At 42.0% G+C, this 23,248-nt stretch overlaps 1 protein-coding gene across 25 annotated transcripts in view; it reads right to left on the minus strand.

The window, feature by feature from the left end:
- Positions 1–23,248, minus strand: part of LOC108404949 (MAPK interacting serine/threonine kinase 1) — a 51,945-nt gene that overhangs the window by 13,373 nt on the left and 15,324 nt on the right. For 9 of the 25 annotated variants that reach the window (XM_073233864.1, XM_073233884.1, XM_037021746.2 and 6 more), the window contains 4 exons: positions 8,615–8,716; positions 6,359–6,456; positions 3,321–3,400; positions 1,686–1,759 (listed from right to left, as the gene is read on the minus strand). In XM_073233864.1, coding sequence (XP_073089965.1) covers positions 1,686–1,759; positions 3,321–3,400; positions 6,359–6,456; positions 8,615–8,716 — 354 coding nt within the window. Of the gene's footprint in view, positions 1–1,685; positions 1,760–3,320; positions 3,401–6,358; positions 6,457–8,614; positions 8,717–10,841; positions 10,946–16,800; positions 16,985–22,450; positions 22,629–23,074; positions 23,186–23,248 lie in introns of those variants that run through there. The other 16 variants (XM_073233866.1, XM_073233877.1, XM_073233875.1 and 13 more) reach the window with 7 other exon arrangements.

Consider the following 23,248-nt stretch of genomic DNA (forward strand, 5'->3'; position numbering starts at 1 on the left):
GTTATTGTTATTATTTTCTTGGCAATGGTTAGTAGTTACTTGTGGCCAAGCACTATGTAATACTCTTTAAATAAATTATCTTAGCCTCATCACAACTGTATAAAATATACAAACCACAGTTATCTCCAGGTTACAGTTGGGGAACCCAAAGCCAAGAATGGTTAAGCAATTTGCTCAAGATCCCATACCAGGGAGTGCTGGCATCAGGACATAAGCTCAGTCAGTAAGTTTGGCCTCAGAATTTATGCAGACTTCCCCTCAGTAGGACTTGTGGTCTGAATGCTGGGGGAATGGTTGCCCTAAGTCATTAACTACGCTCTCGTTATCCATGGGGTCTGGTCTCAGTAGAGATGCATTCCAAGCACTATGGTTATGGATGGCCCCAGCTGCATCTAGCATTTCAAACATGTAATTCACAGTCCTACTGTTGTTGGGTGGGGTGAGGGCAGGCACAGGTATGAACATATGGCTTGGCTCCATGTGACACACACACTCACTACTGGAAGCCTTTATTTCTGGACTGAAGGTATCATCTTTGTGTCCTAAAAATGACATGTGTACTTCTTATTGCTGGTTTTTGGTATGGGGAGATGAAAGATCTTTCACTCGCCAGATTAAACAATCAAAGGATCCCAATGTGCTAGGGAATATTCCCAGAAAATTGGCTCCTGGCTAGCTCTCAGGCTTCCTCTACTGTAGTGAGTCTCTTGTTTCCAAATTTCTTAAAAGGGAAGGTGGAGAATAACATTCTGCAAACTTCTAAGATAGCCCTCAGCATACCCAATTGTTTAAATAAGATTAATAGCTGACATTTATTGAACCCTTAGTGCCTATAGATCATTCACTGTGCTAAGCATTTCACATGAATTATCACATTTAATCTTCACAGTAAGCCAAGGAGGTAGGTGATATCATTAATCCCTATTTTACAGATGAGATACAAACGGCTATGTGACTTGTCCAAGTTCACACAGCTAGTAAGTGATGGAGCTGGACTTAAACTTAACTTTGTTGATTTTGAATGCATGACCCCTTAACCATCAAAGCCCTTCCATGTAGCCCTCCCTAACCTCCAGAAATCTTCCCTAACCTTCACCTTGCAAATGTGTCCTAGGGTTGGGCAAGTGACAGGGAGGGCAAGGGCTTCTCCATCCCCTTCTCTATGTCAGAGAAGCAACTTCAGTATACCTCCTGTGATTATGCGTGTGAGTGATGGTAGTAGTGGTGATGGTCAAGAATGGCATCTTTCCATCAGAAGGATGGCACTTTCTCAGGCCTCTTCTCTATTCTGGGCCTGTGTCCTAAATAATGGGACCTGCCTCTCTGGTGAGCCATTCCAGACTTCACAATGTATGCAAGAGCTTCCACTCCATAATGAATTTAGTTAAATAGTGAACATGTCAAAACAATGTATTGATAAATTGATGATTAAATGTATCTATATATGAGACCTATCATAATGAGAAGGCATTCATAGAATGCCCACACAGGTGACATTCTAAACTCTGCAAAATGCTAATTACCATCTTTCCCTCTGGCCTTCCTTCTCCCAAATCAAGGGCAGTTTTAAGTCCTTCATCCTTTTTATTAGCTTGGCTCATTTTAGAAGTCTCTGGGATTCATGATGGATGATCAACACCCTGGGTCTTAATCAGAAATCCAAACACATACTCAACAGTAAGTACCTCCTTGTAATTTCTCAAAGACCAAGTAAAACCTTGTGTCATCTTCAAAGAACTCAATCAGCTCCAAAATGTTCCTTAAATAGGGAAAAATAGGAGGAAAGGGAAAAAAAAGGGAGGTATTATATATTAAAGGCCACTTACAAAATACAATGAAAAAAAATACACAATGTCCTATAGCAGGGTAGAAATCAACTTGAAATGAGAATTCTTATTAAAGACCCATGTTTGAGAAGTAGCCAATGGTGTTAGCAAGATTCAGGTCACCTTATCTTTCCATAATGTTCAGTCTCTGGTGTTTTCACCAAGTCTGTGCTGTCAAACCCCAACCCTAAAACCCACTAGGTAGAGTTATAAAAAAGTCCCGGTCACATTAAACTGAATAAAATCTGCAGCCGACTGGAAGCAATTGCGGCTAATAACACTGAATAGTAGGTGTGTGTCCTGGAGGCAAGCAGCAAATAATTACTTGCCCTCCCTCTTGCCCATAAATCACGGGGCAGTATTTACATTGCCTGGAGAAAATGGAAACATCTGTCAAATAGACTTGGGGCCTAACGTGGGCACCGCTAGACCCTAACTGCTAAGCGCTGCTTAATGAAACAGCCGCGTTCCTGGCCACCGGAGCACTTGTGGCCTTCCCCGGTGAGCACTCTCTGTCTGCCTGAGCATTACGTGCCCTGCCAACAAGGTCGTCTTGTAGCTCAGTAGGGAAGTCACCAGCCTGGGTATCGGGGGTGTTGGGGGCTTTTTTCTTTTGAAGAAAGAAATAAACCAAGTAGAGTCTCTAATGCTCAACTCAGAAGCTGCAGGGCTGAAAATAAAAATCCATCCCTCATAAAAAAATGCTGACCACTTTGGGAGACACCAAGCTTTTACTAGTGTGAAGGCGTCCAAATAAGATGGCCAAAATGGCCTAATTTGAAAGAAGATTGTAGAGGCAGTGCCTGGAGTTAAATCAACAGCAGCCCCCATCCTCCAAGCTTAATGACAAAGCCATCAATACTGGGCCACTGGCTCCCCACTGACCTTGCTGGGAAAGGAGAGAGGGGAAAGCAGAGCCTTAGAGGTGACCCTGATTTAAAGCCACAGTGGGAGAACCACTCACTGGGAGCTAGTGGTGAGCCGACTAAGAAGGGTTAGAGACTACCTTGGCCCAGTTATCAAGCAGAGTGTTAGACTAGCTTTTAGGACCCTTACTAGTAGCTGCACAGATGTGAATATGGCAGGAGCAGAAAACAGCAGCAAATATTTTTAATAGTCTCATCATCCTCATTTACTTAATTAAAGCAGGTCCCAAAAGATTTCTGCTAGGCAACTCCCAGTCAATATAATCTCCACAGGCCCTTGAAAGAAGGAAAACCTCATTTGTTTGCAGGCATTAATTCAGACCGCTCACTCTTCTAACATGCCTGAATTGCTGATATTTACAGCATTTCAGTCTAAACAGAAGATAGCTTCTTTGTTGCTGCTTCTGCTTCTCCTCTTTCTTTTTAAACATTGAAAAACAAGGAGATGCAGTTGTCGAGAAGGAGTGAGAGCTAAATGCTGGGGTCAGGAGATGATAAGAAAAAACCTCCATTTCTGTGGCTAAGCATCCCCACAGAGAAGAAGCCAATAACGTACCCCTATACTCACTTGTTTCCTTGACACTGATACAGCGTCTCCACTTCTCGAAATACCCTACTCCGACTGTGCCCTGCTTGTTTTTCAATGATCTGTGGGAAGAATAAAATCTGTCATATACACCCACCTGACCTCAAAACAGCCCTCAGCAGGAGCTCTCTGGGAGAATACAAGACCAAATTCAGCCCAATCCAGTTTTAAACACAAGTTTGTGGAGAAGGCCTTGGTGACACTGGCACCGTGGTTCTATCAGCAAAGCAATAAACTGGCCCCAGGGCATTCCAGCCTGGCTTGGCCTGTGTGATTCCCAAATACAACACCACAGAAGCCTATGAGGTTGTTGCCCCCAGCTGCGCAAGGGAGACCCAGCCAGTGAGACAAAGCACTACCTCCACCCAGCTCCTGTCCTGAAGGCACCTTTCTGCTTCAAGGGTAAGAGTTTACAACTTTACAGAAGGACCTTCTGGTGTTAGAAGGAGAGCAAGGGGGATGAAGGACAAAGTGGAAAGGAACTAAAGCTCCAAGGCCCAGCTCAGATGCCACCTCCGCAGTTTGGAGAACTTAGTTTCTGGCAGGTACTGTATTACATAATTTAGGTACATAATCTCAGCTAATACATAGGTATGTAATTTAGGCACATAATCTATTACATAATCCCAAAAGATAGGAAGAGGTAAGATATTTTGCTCACAGGTCTGATAAATGACAGGGCTGGAATTCAAACCTAGAGCTGCCTCCAAAGCCCTTGCTATCCTATCTATACCTGCCTATATTCTACACAGCTTCTCTCAGAGAATTAGAGGTGTGTATCTCCTGCCTATGCCTAGAGATGCTTGGCAAGTACTGACTGAAGGAATGGGTGAACCAATAGATGAGCAGGTAGTTTATGTAGGCACTGGCTGACTCTGAACATCTCTAGGGACTTATCCAGAGCCCCAAACCACTGGAAGTAGAGCCTGTGGGCAAGTCTTCTGCAACGCTGGCTGTGCTTTACAGTCCCACTTGCGGAGTAGGCACAGATGACATCCTATTCCTTCATCCCAAGACTCCTGTGTAGAATATTTCAAATTTCTCTAATATTTTGCAGCTTGATCAAACATCCATGACCAAATATAATTTTCTAAGTCCACATCTGTTAGGAAACCAAAGTGGACCCATTTTCTGAGCAAAGAGATGCAGTGCTGGGACACAGAAGCTATTTAACTCATTCATTCACCAAGCATTCCAGATCTTAGTCTGGAAGAACTTTGTATCAGACAAACTATCCAGCAATGGCATAATTTTCTCCAAGGAGGTAATGGGCTCCTGCTACCAGAGATGGAGAAGCAGGATGCAGACAACCACTGGAGGAGTTAGAGGAAATTCAGGATCAGATTATCTTGAAATTCCATTCTAACCCTGAGACTCTAGGATTCATCAGGTGGACATCTGTAGGGAAAGTCCTAATAAAAACCAAGTATTGTGGAGCCATGCTGGGAGAAGTAGCCCATCTCTACAGAGCTTTCAAAGCACAGGGGAGATATAAGACATGGCAGAACTGCTGAAACCAAAGAATTGCCAAGCCAGGGTCCAGTGTTTGCCCAAAGATGCTAGGGGGGCATGGAGGAAGGGCTAGGTTTTCCTCTTGCAATCCAACCTTGAAGAAATAGGTCTTTCATCTAGAAATGTATTTGAACCTTTGAAAATCAATTTATATTTGTGAATTTTTACCACACCTAAGCATATTTTTAAAAATTACTTGTAATGTATACTGATGTTTCCAAAAGGTATCAAGGTAGTGCTTTTGCTACCATAGGAATCAGCACTCCAGCAAAACGGAATGTAGCTTAGCAGATGTGTTCGCGTTTTTAAATCCACAGCTGAAACTATGGCCAGTTGATTAAAAGAAGAAACACTTCTTTCAGGAGCCAATTTGGCTCAGTTTTCCTGTATGAGGTAACAGACCTGGTGGCTCAGGTGGATGATTTTAAATAAGCTTGAACTGGCCCCTTGGATTTAACAAGACCTTGTTTCTAGATCACTGGTTCTCAAACTTTGGTGGGTATCAGAATCATCTGGAGAACATCATAAAAATACAAAGACCCAGGTCCTATCTCTATCAAGAAAACTGGATCTCTGTACAGTTTGTCAGCTCTTCAAGTAATTCTGATATACACTAATGTTTAAAACTGCCCTATATCAGAGGTTTTCAAAGTTTAGCATCAGAACAACCTTGAGAGCTTATTAAAATCATGCTGGGCCCTACTCTGAGTTTCTGACGCAGCACGTCTGGGATAAGACCAGATAATTTGTATTTGTAGCAAGTTCCCAGCAATGCTGACATTGCTGGTGCAGGGACCACACTTTGAGAATCACTGCTCTACAGCCATCCCTCTTCCATGTGGAGTTGGCCAATGGAAGCAAGAGGGGTGAAGGAGTTATTCCAAGATCATGCAGCAAGTAGCCACCTCTCCTGTCCCAAAGCTGAGTGCTCAGTCCTCATTATCACGATATATTTTGTAATCTGTGAAGTGTTTCTACTCCTATCAGTTCATTTTTATTTTCATCTTCATCTCATGCCATGAGACAGAGAGGTGGGTTTTATCATCTTCATTTCAGAGATGTGGGAACTGAGGATTAAGGAGGTGTAGTGACTTTCCCAAAGTCAGTAGTAGTATGTCACCGCAGAGATTCAGGTAGGCCTTCTAATTCCACATCTGGTTGTCTGCTTACTAAAGCGGACTTCATTTGTCAGAATGAGAAGCAGCTTACTATGAGCCAGGCATTGTTCAAGCCACTTTATACATATTAACTTATTTACTCCTCACAATATTATATAGGGTCTATTGTTATACCCATTTTACAGATGAAGAAACTGGAAGACAGGTTAAGTAATTTGCCAATGTTATGTGGCAAGCAAGTAGGGAAACCAAGATTTGAATCCAGTACATACAGCTTCAGAGTCCCCATGCTAGTTGAGCCATCACATTGCAGAATATAAAATTTATTTGGTCTAGGACAAGCTAGGACAAGTTGCAAAGTAAAGCCTGGTATCCAGACGAGACACTCACTTTGACAGCATACTCTTTGCCATTCTGCAGGCTCACAGCACCTTGAACTTTGGCATAGGCTCCCTCTCCAAGCAATTCAGAGGTCAGCTTGTACATATCTAGGAGTGAAATGGATGAGAGGAATAACAAGGTGAGTTGCCATTTCACAAGCTAAGATGGCAAGAAGAGCTTCTGTCACTCAGCTTCCCTAGTCTGACAACACAGGCACATGATGCCTCTGTAGCACTCAGTGATGAGGAGGACCATTAGCAATGCCAGCCATCTCAGGATTCAGTTTCTCAACAACCAGACCACATCGAAAGCATCCAGTTCTTCATTTTAGAGATGAGGTCAGTGTATGGGTTTCAATTTGGCACACACTTCTTGAGTACCAACTACTGTCCCAGAGAGCATGTTAGACTCAGAATAGAGACTGAGGAATGAAATATAATCCGTGCCCTTTGAGGGCACAGTCCAGTGGAGAAAAGAGATATATATGCAAGTGACCCCAGAATAAACAAGGCAGTGGTAGGTACTGTCACAGAGGGACAAGACACAGTAAAAAAGGGCAGTGAAAGGGAAAGGTTAGATCTGTTCAGGGAATCTGGGGGGTCCTTAAGGAAGGGGTGTGACTTGAATGAACATCATTAACTTACTCATTTTTTTAGCACATACTGGGTATTCAGCTCTGTGCTGGGCATTGGTGATACAAAGGGCAGTAAAGCACTGTTTAAGTTTGTACTGCACACAATGGAAGTTATTGGAGGTTTTTGAGAAGTTTCCAGAAGTCACCCACAGGAAGCAGAAGTAGAATGCAAACAGATGCCTCGAAGTTTTTAGAGTGCTGAGTCAGAGCTGTTCTAACAGTAACAGGCCTGGGTTGAAAGAACATTTAGGTGACCTACCCAAGCTCACAAATAGCACAAGCTCACAAAATAGCACAACTGGAGCCCCTTCCAAAGGAAGCCACAGCTCTATCGTGGCTCTGCCAAGCTGACCTCCTCCTCCCTTGGCATCTGTTCTTCACGTGCTCCTCTTGAGACAACGAAGCATTTAAACCCACAGACTGACCAGAATATATTTTAACCATGAAATGAGATTTTATCACTCTTAGCATGAGAAGCCTTATAATTGCACAAGCCATCTTTGAATAACAGGAAATACTCTCATTTTCATTGAAAGAGAAAGACCTGTTGATTTGGAAACTATTCTAAAAACCTTGGGACTTTTGTCTATCCCTTCCCCACCTTCCTCCACCCCCACGCACACACATTTACTGTTTGAGTTAAAGACAAATGCACAGACAAAACCCTACACTATTCTCTTGGTTCCATCAGTTTGGTCTTGGGGCTACTTATAAGAATACATACAGTTGCTTGTAAGTATGCTCCTATCATATGCATACTTTGGTATTAGCCTCTTACATGTGTCAGGATTGGCTGGTGGATAGAGGTCCAATATTCCTGATTCATAAAGGGGTTGTTATAAGAACCACTCTACAGAACAATCAGAACAATCAATTAACTAGTGTATCTGCATGTTGGAAAGAGGGACCATAGGGGAAGCTAATTTCAGGTCTCACAATGAAAGAAAGGAAATAGATTAAGGGGGCATGTCGCTCCTAGGAGTAATTACTGATCCTTCCAGTCCTTTGCCAAAGTGTCCAGGGACCGACTTCATCCCAACACATGCCTGGCGACGACAGGACCTGGACCGAGCCTGATGCCTCACCCCGTGTTCAAAATGCCTGATGACCCAACATCATGTCCTCTGAACACAACATGCACTCTTAAATGGAGTCCAACTCAGACAGCACAAGTAGCTGCAATCTCTAGGGGCCAAAATCTCTGCTGATTTAAGTTTCTTTGCAGTCATGGCCCTTGGTGTTCTTTCTCCCTCATACATGATTGTTCTGCCTCTCAGTGGCTCCTCCAGGAACAGGTGAGGGAAAGATCAAATTTGAAAAGGGGCTGAAACACACCAGGCAATCTCATTCCATGTACAGTTCCAACAGATCGGTCTTTTTGTCCCTATGAAGTACTCAGACCATTGAGAGGAGGCCTGTGCATCATCCAGAGTCTTTCCCCATCCCTGCCTTCTCTTTCTCTGTTACTCCTTTGTGTAAGCTCTCACCCATATCTTTGATCCCTACACACAGGTAGCCAGGAGCTGGCTCTAAGATGATGCAGCCCAGGATCTAGACCCATGGGCTACCAGGATGCTCTTCCCACGCTTGGGGAGCCACAGGTCCAGATCTAAGAGAGTTGAGTGACCAACCTTCAAACTTTCCTGGTAAGGAGTCAGTGGCCCGGGCCTTCCGTTTCTTCTTTTTCCTCTTGTCACTTTCTTCGATGGGAAGGGGTTCACTGCTGCCCATCTCTGGGAGAAAAGAGGAGATGTAAGGGACATATCACTGTACTGATCAAGCTGTAAGTTCACCCAGAAGGAAGACAAGGGGCAAGGGTTACTCAGGAGCTTTATACTGATGGTTTTTAAATATCTGTGGATTATTGATTTATTTTGACCCAGGAGGCAAAACCATTATAGGAATCATTAACTGTGGAAAGGAACTCAGATAGGCCAGATTAAAAGAGAAGAGCAGAAGACTGCTTTAACCAAACTCATTAGAACATGGATTTTGATCTGCCACCATACTATAGTCCCCAAGCAAAACAATGAATCCATAAGCAGAATTCCACCTGTGACATTCTCCAGCCTCAGCACCAGGAAGGCAGGACCCAGGGACTGGGAAGGGTCCATGCAAATGAAACCATATGCTCAATATCATCCCTGTGGCTCTGTGTAGGGATTCAAAAGGCCTTCTGTGAATATTGCCTCTATGAAGGTACAATAGGGCAGGGGATGTGTTTGAGGATGGCCCTAAATTACTTCATGTCCAAGAGCACAGACTTGAGTGCATGTGGAGCCTAGAGCAAACTCTCCTCATCTCAGCTAGTTATTTGAGAGGCTGCAGGTAGGGTCCGTTCAGAAGTTTGCAGCTGACAGCTCTACATCAGGCTGCTGGAATGAGGTCACTGATTGCAAAAACATTACTCTAATTGGCAAGCACCTGGCTTCCCATATTAAAGGGAGGATTTGTGAGGTGGACAGATTGGATAGGATCGGGTAGGGACAGAAAGAATAAGCAGAAGACTGAGGAGGGGAAGAGAAAAGGAGGAATAATGAACTAGTGCCCAGTCACAGTACTGTTTCTAAGACAGTCTGGTAAGGAAGGCCCTTCCCGTTAAAGATAAATTACTTATAGAACATGTCATGCCCCTGATCCAGAGTGGAGCCCTAATACTCTTTGCCTGCAGTTAGAAATAATAAGATTTCTCTGAAGTCTCTGGGTCTAAATCCCCACCAGAGTGATTAAACCTTTACATCCTTCTAAAAGAGAGGCACTTGAGTGCTGATGGGGCATACAATATGAGAGACTTTTAGACCAATCTTCAATAAATACAGGCTCTGGGTTGTTGGATTTTTTTTTTTTCTGAAAGATTTTGAAATGGAAGCTGGCTCTTTGCCCATTGAGGGGAAAGGCCCACTCTCTTCTCAGAGGACCCCAGCTGAACACGATCAGAGAAATGGCAAGTCTGCTCAGGAAGATTGATTAGAGCCCATGCGTGTCTTTACACTGTTCTCAGAAGCAAGTACACAACAGCCATTAGGAGAAAGCATACAGAATGGCAGCGCTTCTCAACACCACAATCCAGAAAGCATAGTTAGGCAGCCAAGTGTCTGACACCTCAATTTAGGTGCATTCTGCCTTCCATTTTTGGATCTGATGACAGCAGATTTTCAATTAAACTTTAGAGTACAGATGAACACATGGATAAAAGGAATCCACTGAGGATCGCAATATATTACTTTGGCCCATAGCTTCAAGCACAAGATATATCTGGGGACTGCAACATGCTATGAATTCAAAGAATTAAAGTTAAATATCAGCACCCAAATATCATCCTTACCATGGTAAATTTGAAGGAAAAAAGCTATCCAATATTGTGAGAAATTCTACAGAAAGAAAACACAGGGCCACTCATTTTCAGGAGCTCAGGGAGGGGGCCCCAGTCTTTGGACAATGGGCTGAGAAAGATATGACTGATCCTCTTGGCCTGCCCTGTGTGTTGCCCAGTGTCAACCCTCATCCCTGTCTATTTTATCATCAGTGCTGTGAGCTAAGTGCACAGCAGACTGATTTGGGGTTCATTTCCCTTTCTTGTTCTCCTGCCCACACTCTGATGGTGGGCCTAAGGATAAGCAAAACAGCCAAAAGGCAGGCAGTGCAGAGGAGTGGCAAGAGAGCTGATGGCACCATAATGTATAGGGGATGCTCAGATGTACTTATGGCTCTAGTTGGAAAACTCTGTTAGTGGCAATTTATACTCAGTTTTTACCTCAGCAGGGCTGAGGGAGCCTCTTGTGGAAGAAGCATGCCCTTGAGCACTGCCACATACTCAATATTAGATTTAATGGCTTCACACACAAAAAGATAGAGTACCTGGACTACTCTGCATGGATTTCAATGGAAGAGGGTATGCCAGAAGGGACAGATGGTTAAGACTTTCCTGGAAACAACTTGCTGAAGGAGAGTTGTTTTTGAAACTAGGAAGGAAAAAAAATGTAGGAAGACAGTGAAGTGAAAGAAACACATTTAACCTGTCTGTTAAGGGGTAAGGGGTGACGAAAAGTGTCATAATCTTACCAAGGCTTGCTAGTTCCCTATGTGGAGCCTGTCTGTATATGTTATCACAGTCCACTAGCAGGGTCTGTGGGACCTTAATTTATCATGCCTGCAATTATTGATAAAAGCTTCCTCAGGGAGCAAGGCTCCACAATCATGGTGGTCCTTGGCTCACCTCTCTCCCTTGGCCTAAGAATTCTTCTCAGCCATCAAAATCTAGCTTATAAGTCTCCTTACCTTTGAATGAGTTAAGCTTTATGCCAACACTGTAGATCAGGTAGGTACTATGCAAATAGATGGTATTGCACAGAACTAATATCCAGTGTTCCATAGTCTGTTTCTAAACACCCTGCTGGAAGCTCTTTCTATAAAAGCACTGATTTATTTGGCCTTGAGCTCTTTCTAAAGGCCAGGACTGTCACATGTTCATCTCTGTATCTCCTATAGGTAGTGGCACATTGTTAGACACCAGCCATCAGAAAATGTGCACTGAGATGAAAATGATATGAAATGATGCTCATACTTAGCTTTAGTGCAATGCATGGCATCCAGGCCCTTTAAGTACCAAATGCACACACTGAAAGAAATGTGGGTATACCTTTCCCTTGCATACAACATGGAGTAAGGCTATTCAGTTCTGAGTTCCCTGACAAACTCCCTCTAAAAAACAATCCTCTGACCCCAAAGTTCTTAACTTTCTAGCCAGAAGCCTGGTCCTTGCTAAGGGATGGGGCAATATGTCTGTCACTTCAGAGGAAATAAGCACTTCTTTTAAGTTTTCAGACAGACATCAGCTGGTATAGAGGCTCCCTGCACTTCTACTGCCTCCAGCCCCTGCCTTCCTCTTGAGCAGGGATCTGTGGTCTACCATTGTGTATTGGTGGAGGTGGAGCTGGAGAAGAAGTGTGCTGTTGACAGGGAAGGCACATGGGCTTGGCATTAGGAGACCCATGTGCAAGTCCTTGTTCAGGTATTATGAGATACAGCACCAAGGCGAAGTTATTTTCCCTCTTAGAGTCTCCGTTTCCTCATCTACAGAATAGGATTAAAAATAATACCTGCCCTTTCCAGCAACCCTATCAATGACAACTTAATATAACATATATCAGAAAGCATATATATATATATATATATATATATATATATATATATATATATACAGGTAGGTATGCACACACAACAGAGTAGAAACACTAGACAGAAATACACAAAAAGGCTAATATTGCTACAATTTGGAAGTGGGCCAACTATGTTTCAGGCACTGTGCTAGGTATTTTATGTACGTTATCTATAATTCTTACAATAATCCCCAAAGTATTTCATCATATATCAGTTGAGGAAATAGGCTCAAAATTAATCTGCCAAATGCCAAACATCTAGTTAGTGGTTAGACTAGGATTCAAACTCAATGTTGCCCTTTTAAGTTCAGGCCATTTCTAATTTATAGAAGTTTTCTCTGTGTGATGGGGTGATTTTCATCTTTCAGTATTCTCTAAACTGTATACAATGAAATTATTACTTTTTTATGCTATTATTTTTAGTCAAGTTTTACTTTTTAAGAAAAATGCACAATAATTTTTTTGCAATACACATTGGAATTTAGAATCTGATTATACAGCATTTAACATTTTATCTAGATTTCTCTGTATTGAAATTCAAAATTCACTAAGGAAAAAGCATTGCAGGAATATTGGTGCCTTGAAGATATTGTTTTTGTAATCTTGAAAAACAACAAATACTATTTTAATGTTTAACTTAATGCTATTTTTTAAAAGGAAAAAGTTTGTAAAAACAAAACAAAACAATGTATTGAACATTCATGCCTGAGAAACACCAGTTTAAATCCTGGATCTCCATCAGGATCTCACTGTGGCAAGGGGCTTAGCTTCTCTGTAAGTATGGGTTTCTTCATATACAACATGAGGTCAGAGTAAGGCCTGAGCTGTCTACATCACTAGGCTGTTGTGAGGGTCAAATAAGAAATTAGATGTGAAAGGACTGCTTATTCATTCAGCAAATACTGTATTTATTGGGTACCTACTGACTGTCCAATGCTAGACAGGGAGAATATAAGAGAAGACACAGTCTCTGCCCTTAAGGAATTTAAATCCACTGACATGTAAAACAATTTAAATACAGTGGGACAAGTGCTGTGATAGGGAAGTTCCAGGTGCTGTGGAGCAGAAGACAGGCCCACAGTTTGGTAACTAGAGGAAGGGACAGCTAAGCTGATACCTGAAGAATGAGTGGGAATTGGCTAGGGTGAGGGCTAGGGAGAGAGATGGAGGAAGAGCATATGCCAAGCCTGAGGAGAGGCAGTATGGCCAGTTAACTCACACAGCAGATGAGAAGGGGCTGAGGAGTCTCTCAACAACAGATATTCCTGACATGCAAATACCAATCCACCATTCTCCCTGTAGGTGACCCCAAGGCCCGCCTTCTGAAAAAACTCTCATTTCTTCAGTCTTATGAGCTACACTGGCCCCAAAGTCACCAGATCTGTTCTCCATGCTGTGGTAGAGCCTACAGAGAAAATAACCAGCTCCTATATCTGGCATCTGATCAAAGAATATCATTCTCCCCCTAAGAACAAGACCTTGCTGGCTAACTCAGCCAGGCAAACTTAGTTCACATTCCTCTCCCAACCCCTCTGGAATTCTTTTCAAGGTCGATGATTTGCTCCTGTTCAACTTGTAAGAGTTATTTCCCTATCACAAGAGCTTTCTAGACAAGGAATAGTGGTGGGAGCAAGCTGATGAGCATAGTTATCAGTTTAGCTGTCCTCCTAGTCCTCAGGTGGTGGAGGGCCCCCAAACAAATGGAGAACTGAGGAAATGAAACAAAGGGAGAAGACACTCTTATTGGAGAGCCAAGACTAAGGAATGTGAGGCAGAGGAGGCAGCAATGAGGAGGGCCTGGGGAGACTGAGCCCAGAACATCACTACTCTGAAGCAGTAGCGACAGCAGTTAGTACCCATTGCTGCTGCTAGTATACACACGCACTCACATGCCACTTACGATGTGCAGGAGATGTTCTAAGCACTTTACAAATACCACATTTTACAAATGCTGACTTACTTAATCTTCACAACTCTGTGAGGTTAAGTATAATTATTACCCACATTTTACAGATGAAGAAACTCAGGTACAAAGAGACTAAGTAATTTGCTCATGGTCACCCAGATAGGAAGTGGCAGAGCTGGGGTTTAAATATAGACAGTCCTGATTGGGATTCAAACTTTTAAGTATTACACTATTAATAATAATATATATAATATTACTGAATCTATTAATATTCTTAATATTAAACATTAATGATCAAAGGCAGACGGGGGGAGCTAATCATAGTTAACCAGGCCCTAATAAGAACTGCTCTTATTTAGAAACCTAGCACAGAGCTTCCCTACTAATGTGCTGTGAATGAAATATTGATCCTCTCATCAGGCTGAACAGTATCATTTTCTGTATGTGCTATGATGTCAAAAAGGTTAGGCAGTAGTTCTCTGGCTTACATAATTACAAGGGCATTATTACTACATTATCATTATTATATTAATCTAAAATCTGATTTATCAGAAGTTTCTTCTTGCTCTGAGGTAGCATGGTATTTTGTGTTCTGGCATAATATGCAGGATATATCTAAACCAGTCCAACCACATTCTATTAGCTGGTTGATTTGGTTTCTAATGGTATCATTATTAGGTACAGGACGAGGTCAAGGAAAGGGTACGCTCAAACAGAAGCCAGTCAAATTTAATGCACGATGGGTGAAAGGAGCCACCTGTGAAATCAGCTCCATCAAAGAACAGTCTGTCTGTGAGGGCGATTCCAAGGGGCTAAAATATTTCACAGGCTTTCCCCAAGAGTCCTGCGTGTAGTAAGGCTGGCCAGCAGTGTGCAGACTGCAATGTCTCACTCGGCTGCGGTGAAAGCTAGTAGGCTACCAGCAGGGTGGTGATTCACAACAGGCTTCAAACCGGGCTGGGACAGTAAGACTCCCAGAGGCAAAAGGCCCATCTTCTTCCTCTCTTCTGATTCTGGGATCACAAGCAGCCTAGGAGCTGTCATTGTATCTCCTGGTGGAAGGAAAGACAAGAGGAAGGGTGGAGGGGTAAAGGAAGTGTGTGCTTAAGAAACAGCAAGCAGGAGGAAAGGATTGGATTTGTGTAAGCAGGAAAGTATAAAAACTGAAATAGGCAGGTTGAAGTCAGATCACTCATGCTTATTAATACAGCCTACAAGGCCCTCCAATACCTGGTCCCTATCTTCTTTGCAGCCTCACCAACCATCAGTCATTCTATCAAGTGAAATTAAAATAGTGGCTAGCTCAGCTGCAATTCCAACAATCCCACAAGTGCTCTTCCTCGAGACACAGCCGTTGTCCTTTGGTATGCAGAAGTGCTTTATGAGCGTTTCCATTCTGTCACCCAGAATATTAAGAAGATGTGTACTCAGGGGTTGAGAATCAGTAAAATTAATAATTTTTGCTGCTTCCTCAAAGAAATTCTTTTTTTTTTCATCGAGGACATTTGTAAGTGAAAATGGCATTTTAAAAAACCTGTGAATGCATAGCAGTGAAGATGAAGGATACAATGGCTGCTGGTATAATTCGGTGCCACTGCCTTGATTCGTGCTAAGGCACCAACAGTTTTACCCACTGTTGCTTTGCAACAACAAATAACATGTTGGTACTATTAGGAAAATAGTTTTGACCTTGTACATACCCTGAAAGGGTTTCTGCAGAGCACACTTGTGAACTACTGTTCCAAGAAATGGGGAGGGGCTGCATATGACTGCAGTGTGCTTCAGGGCCACGAAACTGACTGGGATGGAGAGGGACTGGAGGGTGAAGTGAGGCTGAGGCTGCAAAAACTGGGCCTGTAACTAGAGGCAGAGATAGAAAGAAAGAGAAAGAGAGGAGAGAATGAAGCCACAGAGACAGTACTGGTTCTAGACCTGCCAAGCGATGGAGATGGTGGAGTCAAAAACTTCTACCCACCTTGAAGGAAGGCATGGGGACTAATGGTCCATCTCCATTGCCTGGTATGGAACCAGGCACAGAGGAGGACCTGCTTATAAATCTGTTTGTTAATCAAAGTCAGGTAACCATAGAGCAGTAGTACCATGGAAGAAGGGGAGGGCTCAGGAAGGGGAGCTGGTTGTGGATGGGGCGGGGGGTGAGACAGTGAGCTACTGGGAAGCTTCAAAGGAAGAAGGATGACATATAGCAGCAAAGGAGTATGAGAACTCACAGGTCAGGCTAAGCTCACTCTCACCCAGCCCTCACCTGACTCAATCTGCAAATGAGGCATTATTTATAAAGGGCCAGGCACAATGAAACCTTGGGCATACAACAGACTTCAAAATGTCATATATGTCACATGTAAGTTAAAAACAAAAACCTGAAAAGATATATCTCAAGCCAATATTCAATTGTTACTTTGGAAGAATGAATTAGGTGGGTATAGAATTTTACTTTTCATACCTTTGTTGTATTTGACTTTGTTATAATATGGTTGTTTTATAATTAGAAGTAAGTAAATATGTTTTACTTACTGCATGGTTTTCCTCATGACCTGCTCTGCCATTTTATTCTGGTAGAAATATGTTCCTCCCTACTAAGTAACTGTCTTAGGCATTGCCAGGCAAGCCAGTTAATCCTAGCTGCCCAGCTGAATGCCCAAATGTCTGAACCCCCCTATTCCTCTGCAAATAATCAGATAATTTCACCTGGAAGCAATCTAAAAGGTTAAGTAAAATGTATATCCAAATTTACCTATAGGTTTGCCCAATTTTTGAGAAGTGAATCCTCTGTAAACTTGAAATGAAATAATGAAATAGTGCTCCTGTCAGAAGATTGTTCTCTTTTAGCAACAGGAAATGTCTCAATGGCTTCTGTATGGAGCAGACATCCTTCAGTCCTCCACTGGCCTCTGCTTCATCATATCTAGTATGAAAATCTTCAAAAGCAGAAATAGATATTAAAAATGCTGACTTCTTTAAAAAGACCAGAGAAGATAAAGATTAACCTAAGTATTCCCCAAACCTCTACTTTACACCAGCATGTAAACACAAGGCAATCGCAGATGCTCCCAGTCTTTAAAATTAGACATTTGAGGACTTGAAAAATGCTGACAATAAACATCTGTAGATTTAACAAGGGGCTGAGTAAAAGTTTTCAGATTCTGTTTTTATTGTGGGATTCCAGACCCAAAAAGACATAACTAGACCTGGATAACAGATATGGACACTTCTGTTCACTGAGGAATCCCAAGTGGGAGGTGAAAGCTTTTCTGTTTTCCACTCCTTTAGAGATGAATGAGCTCTGGCTCCATCTCCCAGTGGCCAGGTCCAAGTCTCCAGGCAGGAGGTAACAGAGTCAGAAGATAAGGTAGATGCTGAGAGCAGCAGGTGGCATGAATGGGAGCAAGTGATTAATTATTGCTTGCTTCCCATCTGATGTCTTCATTTTCTGTATGTCTACTGCTGTTTTTAATTTTGTGGCTCTAGCTATCATGCGCCAAAGTTGATTTGTCAATTTCTTTATGAGATTAATATGTACTTCCTATTTTCCCAGTGGAGAAGTTCTGAAAATGCAGTTTAAATCTGAATTTCTGGGTCCTCACGCCCAAATTTCTAAAATGGTTTTCTAATTGGAAACCAGGTATGTTTCACCATTACCTCAAATCCCTAACCAGACTTGTCTTCAACCTCCATCCACCATGTCCTTCCTCATTTCCCTTCTTCTCTATCAGATTATATCATCCTGCAGTCACCGAGCCACAGAACCTTTATATCACTTCTAATGTCTCTTTCTCCTCCAACCTCATAAACTGCAAATACTCACACTGTCAGGCTTTCCCCCAGCCTGGTATGCAGCTCCTTGAAAAAGAATTTCTACTCATCCTTTAAGGCTCATCACAAATAACTGAAAGTACTAGCACAAATTATAGAGGCAGTCCATCTGTTTTCTACTTCATCCAGCATTTAATGGAACCCACAGTGTACTATTATAATATATAGAGCTGGCAATACACATGCATATGTGGCTCTCCTGCTAGGCCATAAGCTCCTCAAAGGCAGGGACAAAATCTTTTTCATTTTCATATTTCCAGCATGTGACATAGTATCTGGTTCAAAAAAGGGCTCCAGTAAATATCTGATTGAATTACTTCATCCATAAAATATTTCTTTATTGTCCAACAGAGAATGTTAGCACATATAATAATCCTTCCTATTGTGCTTTTTATTCCCAAACAAATGTCTGTGGCCCAGTGAAACTACTTCCAGGGCCCAAAGGAGCTCAGGTTACACCCTCTCTCCTTATGGCCACAACACTTCCAGGAACAATCTTGAACACCTTAGACCTTCTGTCTTGCCATAGCTTTAAATCCCTTGATCTGTTCTTGTTGCCTATAGCAGGGGGGTGGCAAATTTTTATGTAAAGGGCCATATAGTAAATATTTTAGGCTTTCTGTGTCACCTGGTCTCTGTCACATTACTCAACTTTGCCTTTGTAGAGCGAAAGCAGCCTAGACAGACAATATGTAAATGAATGGTTGTGGCTATACTTCAATAAAACTATTGAAATAAGTTTTCAAGCTTATTTATGGTTGCTGAAATTTGAATTTCATATAACTTTCATGTCACAAAATATTAATCTTCTCTTGAGTTTTTTTCCCCCAACCATTTAAAAATGTGGAAAGTATTCTTAGCTTACAGTCCATACAGAAACAGGTGGTGAGCTAGATATGGCTTGTAGGCCATAGTCTGTCTGTCAATCCAGCTTATTTCCTTATTTGTCCTCCTTACCAACTCCATTCCTCTCCCTAACACACACACATATACCCACCCCTCTAGTTCATTTCCACCTATGATAGGCTTATAGTAAAAACAACCTTCAGAATTCCTTTATAGGCTTTGTGTTATTCTGCTGCTTGGAACTATTCTACTTTAGAGTTGGAGAGGTAAAAAGTGCATGGGCTTTTGAACATTAGTCCTAGATTCAGATTCTGGCCTTACCATCCATTAATAAGGTTGCCTTGAATATAATTTTAATCTCTCTGTGCTTCATTGTCATTACCTATAAAATAGGGAAAATAACACCTACATCATAAGATTCTTGTGTATTAAACAAGCTAATGAATATCAAATATCAAATGCCTGATATACAGTATGCACTCAAAAAATTGTAATTACTATTCTAGCTTGGGCTATGGCTTCCCCAGATCAGCTATGGCCCTCTGTAAATCACAATGGGGCAGCAGGAGGGAGTAAACTGATAGCAAAGTACAAAGGCAGAGAGAACTTGTGGAGGTTTGCAGGTACATGACCCAGGATTCTAAGGGCCTGATTGGCCCTGATTCCTCTGGCAACATTCCAAATTCCTCTGGGCCTCTTTTCCTCTTCTGAAAGAACTTCTGACTCTCATACTACCAATGAATACCATACTGAATCTTCTTAACATTCTTTACCAAATACCCAAATGACCCCTGGAGTCCTCTCTTCATTCCTGCACCTCTAAGACTGGGATAGGGTAAATGTGGTCAGATCAAACCTACACAGATTTGCCTGCCACTGGGTCTTATATAGGCTAGATATCCAATTCTCTCCCCATTCTTCATGAATTTTCTGCTGTATAGGGAATGAAATTGTTCAATGAGACCCAAAACTAGTCTTTCTATAGAAATTTTAAAGCCAAAAAGATGAGTATACAAACAAGGGATCCACCATATTACTTTCAAAGCAGAAAATATCAGTCAGGGACAGATCAGACTAAGGCTTGTGGTATCTCTGTCCTTGGTCCATAAAGCCAGATGTGAGCCTGTCATTTCCTTACTCAATTACCTCTAATGGCTGTCCACTGCCACTGGAATAACTAAGCTTCTGTGCTGTCACTCAAGGATGTCGCAATCTTTCCCCAGACCACCTTTTCCTGCATTATATCTTACTACTCTTCCATAAAAGTCTTGACCTACAGTCCATGCAAAATGGATTATCTGTTTCTACCTAGATTCCCTAAGCAATTTACAGCTTCCCACACTTCTGCATAATTAAATCACAGCACCTGCAACATTTTATTTACATCTCCCCCAAGAGCCAGGGACAGGACAGGGACTATGTCTGATTCATAGACCCTACACTAGCATAGGGCCTCGCTCAGGGCAAACACTCAATAAGTGTTAATGAATGAATGGAAACACCTGAAGTTATTCCCTCCTTAAACTGTTTTAGTTGGGCTCTTATTAGCAGACTAAGCACAAGTTTGGGTCACTGCCAAGAAGTAGAAAACCTCAAAGGAAAGAAGCGTGACCAATGTGATCCAAGCAACAGAAAATAGATTTTAAGAGTGAGGTAAAAGAAACCAAAGCTGTTCAGCCTGGAGAAGAGAAGATGAAGCCTAACTGGATTCTGGCTTTAAACACACAAAAAGTTCTCATGAGAAAATCTTGATTTCATCCTTCCTTTATGATCAGAAGGAACTTTTCCATATTCATGCAAAGTGGGACAAGAAGAAATGGCTTAAGGCCATAGAGGTTTAAGCTGGAGAGAAAGAAGAACCAAACTAGGTGCCACTTTTCCAGGGATACTGTCATTGTACATTATGGCAAGGAATGGGAGGGTTCTTGCTTAGCACTTTTGTTAAAGGCTGTGCAAAAGAGAATAAATACGCTGCTCTGTTCCTGTTTACTGTGGAGAGGTGTGTGAAAACACAAGTCAGGTAAGATTTTCTAATGAGCACTAAGTTTTAACAGGCACTGTGTCATGTTTATGCTTTGCAGTCCTGTAATGGAGCAATCTAGTATTTCAAAGTTTCCTGATGGGGCAATGGAAGGAAAGAGAAGGCAACAATGTCAGAGTAAAACAATAGGGAAAACGGCCCTAATAAATATACTTGCTATAAAAACAATGCCTAGCTGGACATTAATAATAATTGTTTATGTATTACTATTAAACGTAACATCTATTGAGCCCTACTATGTGCCAGGCACTATGCTAACTGTTTAAGTTATCCTCATAACCCCATAAGGTCGGTATTATTTGGACCCTGACTTTACAGATGAAGAAACAGACCCAGAAAGGTTAAATAACTCACCCAAGTCACACAGCTAGCAGGTAATGGAGCCAAGACTCAAACCTAGACAGTCCAACTCTGGAGTCTATACACCTAGCTACTATCTCCCTATAAGAAGGATGAGAAGCTGGAATTTAAACCCTCGTTCCTCTGAATCCAGTTCATGGTCTCAGCCACTTCTTATACTGCCCCAAGCCAGGAAGAACAAAGCAGCACTTGCCACTAGCAAGAGAAAAGATCTCAGAAGTGAACCAAAGTACTCCTCATATTACAGAGAAAGCAGCTGAGATCAAGGACTCGCAGATGATAACGAGCAGAAACAGGACTTGAATGCCAGCCTCTTGACTCCCACTGTAGTCCTCTTTCCTCCATTACAGATTCTTACTGAACTGAGGGTAAGAAAATGAAGGAACAGTATGTGCCAAAAGAGTTCCCTCCCCAGACAATTTTGTAATCAACTGCTTGTATCACATTAGAACCTACATGTGAAATACAAGGTTGCCTGCAGCCTCCTTAAACCAATTCTAGGATGGCAAGGCACTGACTGATTTATGGTACTGCCAGAGCTGCCAAAATGCTCACGTATTAAACAAATCAAGCAGACCCAGACCAGGCAGCTTACATATTAGGTCAGTGGTTCACATTTTAGGCCTGAACTGGACTATTCCAACCACCTCCACATTGATGTCTCCCTTCTGTGATCTTCTTTGCTCCAGACTAGCCTCCATTCTGCAGCCATAGTAAAGCCTAGTCATAGCTTTCAGAGCCTTGCGGCATAGTAGAAAGAATGTGTATCTTTGAATCCAACCCTAGTAGGTTTAGACTGAGCTCCGCCACTTATTAGCTATCTGAACTTGGGAATGTCACTTTAATCTTTCTGAGGTCTGGCTTCTTCATCTTTAAATTGGGGACAAATATTCCCATATTACAGGACTGTGAAGATTTAAAAAATTATAATATGTAAAGCATCTAGCATATTGCAAGTCATAAAGCAGAGCAGACACTTGATAAATGCTAATGTTCTCCTCACTTCCCTCTCTACATTTTGGCAGAAATGTCCCAAATCCACCATTTCAGCTTATTTCCCTTCTTCACCAACTCCATTCCTCTACACACACAAACACACCCCTGTTCATTTTCATCTCTAAACCACTGCTCAAGCTGGAGATTCTCATAAGAATGAACTTCCTCCAAGTCCCAGCATAAATTTTCCACTTTCAAGAATCCTTCTATAGACCCACTTTGGTCATGCTGGGATTGATTTCTCCTCTTCCCAAACACCCACTTTGTTTACATTCTTTACTACATTTACCATAGTCTGATTTGTTATTTATGTACTTATCTATCTTACCAAATACACAGGAAGGAGAAGGCTCTGAGAAGACAATTACTTATAAGGGACAGGAAATGTGCTGTTTTCCACTGTGTCTATTTCTCAGTCCAGGGTCTTGTACATAGCAAGAGCTCAACATGTGTTCCTTGAATTGAATCTTATCCTTGACTGGGAATCTTCACGGAAATATCCTAGACTGATAAACATGCAATTTTTAAAGTATACTAGTATTCTTAAACTGAGATCCACTAATCCTCATGTTGTCTTGCTTCATTCCTTTGTCCATTCTTTCAACACACTCTGGACTCCTCTCAAGATATCTCTCCAGGATATAGGGAGACATGACTGGAGTACTGCAATATAATGAGTCATAAGAAATACATACTTGGTCATTTATATGAAATACATCTTTGTCATAAGTCATAAGAAATACATATTTGGTCAGGTATACTGATCGTCAACCACAGTTCCCGAAAACAGCACAGTCTTAAAGGTGAAACGGGTGTTTTGTTATGTTAATGAGAGATTTTTTTGGACCCCCACCCAAGGGCAGGGGCTGGAGGTTGGATCAGCCAATGGCGAATAACTATCAATCATGACTATGCAATGAAGCCCTCACACAAAACCCTGAGAAGAACTTACTGTTGATCTCTGCTCGGTTGGATCCTGCTTCTCAGTCGGGAAGAGCTTCTGTGGTTGGGGAACAAGAACACCTCCACATGCCACGGAGCCAGGCCCCAAACTCCAGGATAGACGTTCCTTTATTTGGGACCTTGCCCTTTGCATGTTTCACTGGCTGTTAACTTGTATCCTTTA

The sequence above is a fragment of the Manis javanica genome, chromosome 4 (assembly GCF_040802235.1).
Source record: "Manis javanica isolate MJ-LG chromosome 4, MJ_LKY, whole genome shotgun sequence".
NCBI classification, from domain to species: domain Eukaryota; kingdom Metazoa; phylum Chordata; class Mammalia; order Pholidota; family Manidae; genus Manis; species Manis javanica.